A 4,100-nucleotide genomic window follows, 5' to 3' on the forward strand; every position below is an offset into this window, starting at 1 on the left:
TTGGCAGACATAGATCATGAAGATCATTTGTGAATAAACAATTTCGGTCCAACAAAAACAGTTTTTTTTTCGTAAGTAAACAATTTTGACTCCAATAACGAAATCAAGGAATTTTTCCTGGGTCAAAAGAATACGATGTTGGTTTCTATAGTTCTATTTTTTTATTGTTTTTAAAACGGGCCGAAGCCCTACTTCTATAGTTCTATTGTCATCATGGGGCCGTTCTATTACTAGCCGTAGCCTGTATGTAAGGCAACTTCATGATCAATTGATCATCATTCTTTTGAATTTTGATGACAAAAATTTGGCTAGATGTTAACCGTTTTGGATTATGATTTACGACAGCAATATGGTTATATACATGAATTAAGAACTTTAAGATCCTGAACTTTTTAGATGGTCATTGGTTACAACTTACAAGGAAAGAAAATAAAACATGGTAATATATATCCGTGTGTGTGTGTGTGTGTGTGTGTGTTTTAAATTCACAACCTAGAATGCTATGGTTCAACATGATCCTTGGCCATCAAAAGAGTTCAGATGTAGTTGTTGAAGTCAATTTCCTTTAAAAACAGTATTAGGTTACATAAAATCATTGATAACACATACAAATAAACAATTAAAGAACCCTCCAGCACCTGCAAATTACAATGAACACTCATCAGAAATCAAATAAAATATTGACAGCAGAGTAGGAGCAAATCATGCAGCCAGTGCACAATAGTGGTGGTTAATATGAAATGTCACTGTATTAGTGTTCCTTATGCTGATCCAAATTCAGTAAACCACTTCTCATGACGTTCGATGTCAGCCTGAGAAACACTTCGCTGGACTTTCTTCAAAGCTTCCTCAAAATCACACATAGCAACAGGATCCTTTGAAATCTCATCCTTGGGCATGTTCTTGATCTCATCGCGTGTTTTTCCCGCTATCTTACGCCTCATACCATTCAGGGAAGCATCACGACATACATTTGTCAAATCATCTCCACTATAGCCTTCTGTACGGCGAGCCACGTCATCTATATTGACATCAGGGGCCACCTGGTGCAAAGGCAAAACATGAAAATCTTGTATTTGTTAGATGCTCAATGTCTTTTATTTGAATTCATTGAAGAAATCAATTAAAGGCAATACATAATAATAATATCTTTAAGACAGTGTCATAGGTAAATCACAACGTCCTAACTTGCCTCCACAGTCTTCAAATTGATACGGATCAACTCTTTACGACTCTCAAAATTCGGAAGAGGAATGTATATACGCTTTTCCAGCCTTCGCCTGATTTGATTTGCATCAACATCAAATTGTATCAGTACATGCACATTAAAAGAGGTTTCTGACAGATATAACTAATTCATTGCATGCTTCTATCACTTGCAATGCAAATTAAGAAGTATAAGAAAAGGATGTAGAAAAGCAAATACAAACCTCAGTGCCTCATCTATGTCCCAAGGGAAGTTTGTGGCTGCCAAAACCATTACTATTTTACGGGTACCATCTTCATTTGTGGAACTATTGTTTACACCATCAACCTGAACTAGAAGTTCAGACTTCACCCTTCTGGATGATTCATGTTCCCCAGAAGCCCTGATGAATTGAAAGGCAACTCGATCAGAAATCAAATAATCTCAACTGATACTACAAACTCAGGCTGAACCCAAGGGGTAGTTGACAACCATTATCTCCCAACGCAAATAAAAACATGGCATACATGACGCACAACTAAAGATTGTTATGTAGGGAAAAGAACAGCAAAGACTTACCCCCTAGCATTGCACAGAGAATCAATTTCATCAATGAAAATTGTACTTGGTGCATATGCTCTTGCAAGATCAAACAAACACCGCACCATGCGTTCACTCTCTCCACGCCATTTAGAAGCTAAAGTTGCGGAAGAAACATTAAAGAAAGTGGTACCGCATTCAGTAGCAACTGCTTTAGCAAGAAGTGTCTTCCCAGTTCCGGGAGGACCAAACATGAGAACACCTTTCCACGGTCTCCTAATCCCCTGTAAGAATCACATATAATGAATTCCACAGAAAAGGTCTTTCCATGACAACAACAATGGGATAGAAATACAACAACATCCTGCTTAAGGCCATCGGAGCTCAGCATAACAAGAGAATTTGTGTGCATGACTACACAAGCATGAGAGAGTTCCAAGGAAAAACAAGAAACAGTAGCATGCAAGATTAATTCAAATTTCAACATATAGCAAAACAACTACCAAGGGACTAAAAAGCACCAGACATCACAACAATCATAAAGTATAACATTTATATACACATCAGAATACTAGAATAGTATGTATAGATAAACCATCAATACCTGGAAATACTCAGGCATCCATAATGGAAGGACAACAGCTTCTTCAAGAAGCCTCTTGGCTTCAGTGAGGCCTGCAACATCATCCCATCTCACTCCGGGAGACGTCTCCAACACGTCCCTTTCAAGCATCTCAGCTAAGTCCGGATCAGGACCTTCATATTGCCCCTTCTTTGTCTTCCCATCATCACCATCACCATTCTATCCATTCAAATAAAAATGTGCACTGCTTCATCAAAACACTGAACTATAATACTATATACATAATACATTATACACTAAACCAATTAACTAGTTCAACAAAGATTGCATTTCATCCAGATCAACATGTTGCATTTAATTCCAAGTTTGTAGAGGAAATTGAGCTACACTTACAACTGAATCGGATTTGCTGGATTTTCCAGAAGCAGTGCCTTTCTTGGCAGCGGTTGCGCCCCGGGCTCCGGAGTTAACCCTACCAGAAGCAGCACCACCAGCAGCCTTAGCACCGCGTGCAGCGGGCCTGGTAGGGCCGCCACGGGCCCAAGCTCCATCCTGCTGGGACTTGCGAGTAGGCCCGCGGGCAGAAACAACGGGCCTTCTCCCGCTACCAGACCTAGAATCATCTCGACTGGGCGGTCTCCACACATCGGGATCGTCCAAGGGACCACCTGGACCGCTGGATGAAGAAGTTGGATACTCATCCAACGGCTGAAAAACGAAGTTAGATTTGGTAGAGATCGGAGGTGAAGCAGGACGCCTCCTCCCATTCCCAACAGGAGTTTCCTTAAATGCCCTTCTCTCCGCATCCAGCTGCTTCACCACTTCGGTTTCCTCCGACAGAGCTTTCTTCACGTTCATCCATTTCGCTCGGATTAACGGATCCTCAACAGTGTTTAGATGCCTAAATTTCCAAAATTAAACCCGATTAGGAGAGCTAATTACTAACTAAATTAGTTGAGTGATTAACGAGGATTGTATGAATTACTTGTTGATCTGAGCAACGGCGCCGTCGAAGAAGATAATGGAAGTGTCGTAGAGTCCTTCGAGAGCGTACTCTCTTGCCAGTTTGAGGTGGTCTTGCAAGCCTGTTAACGAAGCTCCACTCATTCTTCTCTTCTTTCGAGTTTGAAGTGCAGCTGCGGGAATGGGCCTCGCGACGGTGGCGTTTAAGCGGCGGGGAAGGAATTCAGTGAAGGGGGGTGTAAAATGACCGGACAGACCCTGGGAGTTTCTGGTTTGAGATTTAGGCAAAGGTTGGTTTGGGGTTTTAGTGGGCTTTTTCGTGTTTGGAGAGAGTCGTTGGCTGCTGGTAAGTGGTGTGGTAACGGACTGGACCCGCAATAACTTTTCATCTCAAAATTTTGGATCTCTGGTTACAACTTACAACCACTCAATTATTCATTTAATTCTTTTATTTATTTATATTGGTATTGAAAATTTTTGTTGCTGAAAATGTTAATCATGATCTAATGACAAATAATTCTATACGATAAAAATATATATCTTATCAAAATGTGTTTTTTAAATTAAATTTTGATGTAATTTTTTTTATAAATATTATTAGAAAAATAAGGTCATTTTATCTTTAAAATTTATTACTTTTAAACAATGAATTTTTTATTTTTTGGTAAATGACCATTTTTTAGAAAAATACAAAATTTGAAGATCAAATTTTGCTTTTTTCTGTGTAAGCACATTCTAAATAATTATCTAAATGTTACAACAAAAATTCGAATCAAATAAATAAATCATTTAATAATTAACAAAACGATTTTTTTGTCTATAAAAAAT

General features: G+C 38.9%; 1 protein-coding gene across 1 annotated transcript; it reads right to left on the reverse strand.

Annotated features, from left to right (window-relative positions):
• Positions 1-543: 543 nt before the first annotated feature.
• Positions 544-3,699, reverse strand: LOC112770889 (katanin p60 ATPase-containing subunit A1). The gene is made up of 7 exons (XM_025815362.2): positions 3,295-3,699; positions 2,703-3,210; positions 2,331-2,528; positions 1,766-2,010; positions 1,431-1,589; positions 1,193-1,280; positions 544-1,043 (listed from the first exon to the last, which is right to left on the reverse strand). Exons 1-7 carry the CDS (start codon positions 3,414-3,416, stop codon positions 762-764), a joined length of 1,602 nt encoding a protein of 533 aa, XP_025671147.1. The 5' UTR covers positions 3,417-3,699; the 3' UTR covers positions 544-761.
• Positions 3,700-4,100: the final 401 nt, after the last annotated feature.

Source organism: Arachis hypogaea, chromosome 18, assembly GCF_003086295.3.
Source record: "Arachis hypogaea cultivar Tifrunner chromosome 18, arahy.Tifrunner.gnm2.J5K5, whole genome shotgun sequence".
NCBI lineage: Eukaryota > Viridiplantae > Streptophyta > Magnoliopsida > Fabales > Fabaceae > Arachis > Arachis hypogaea.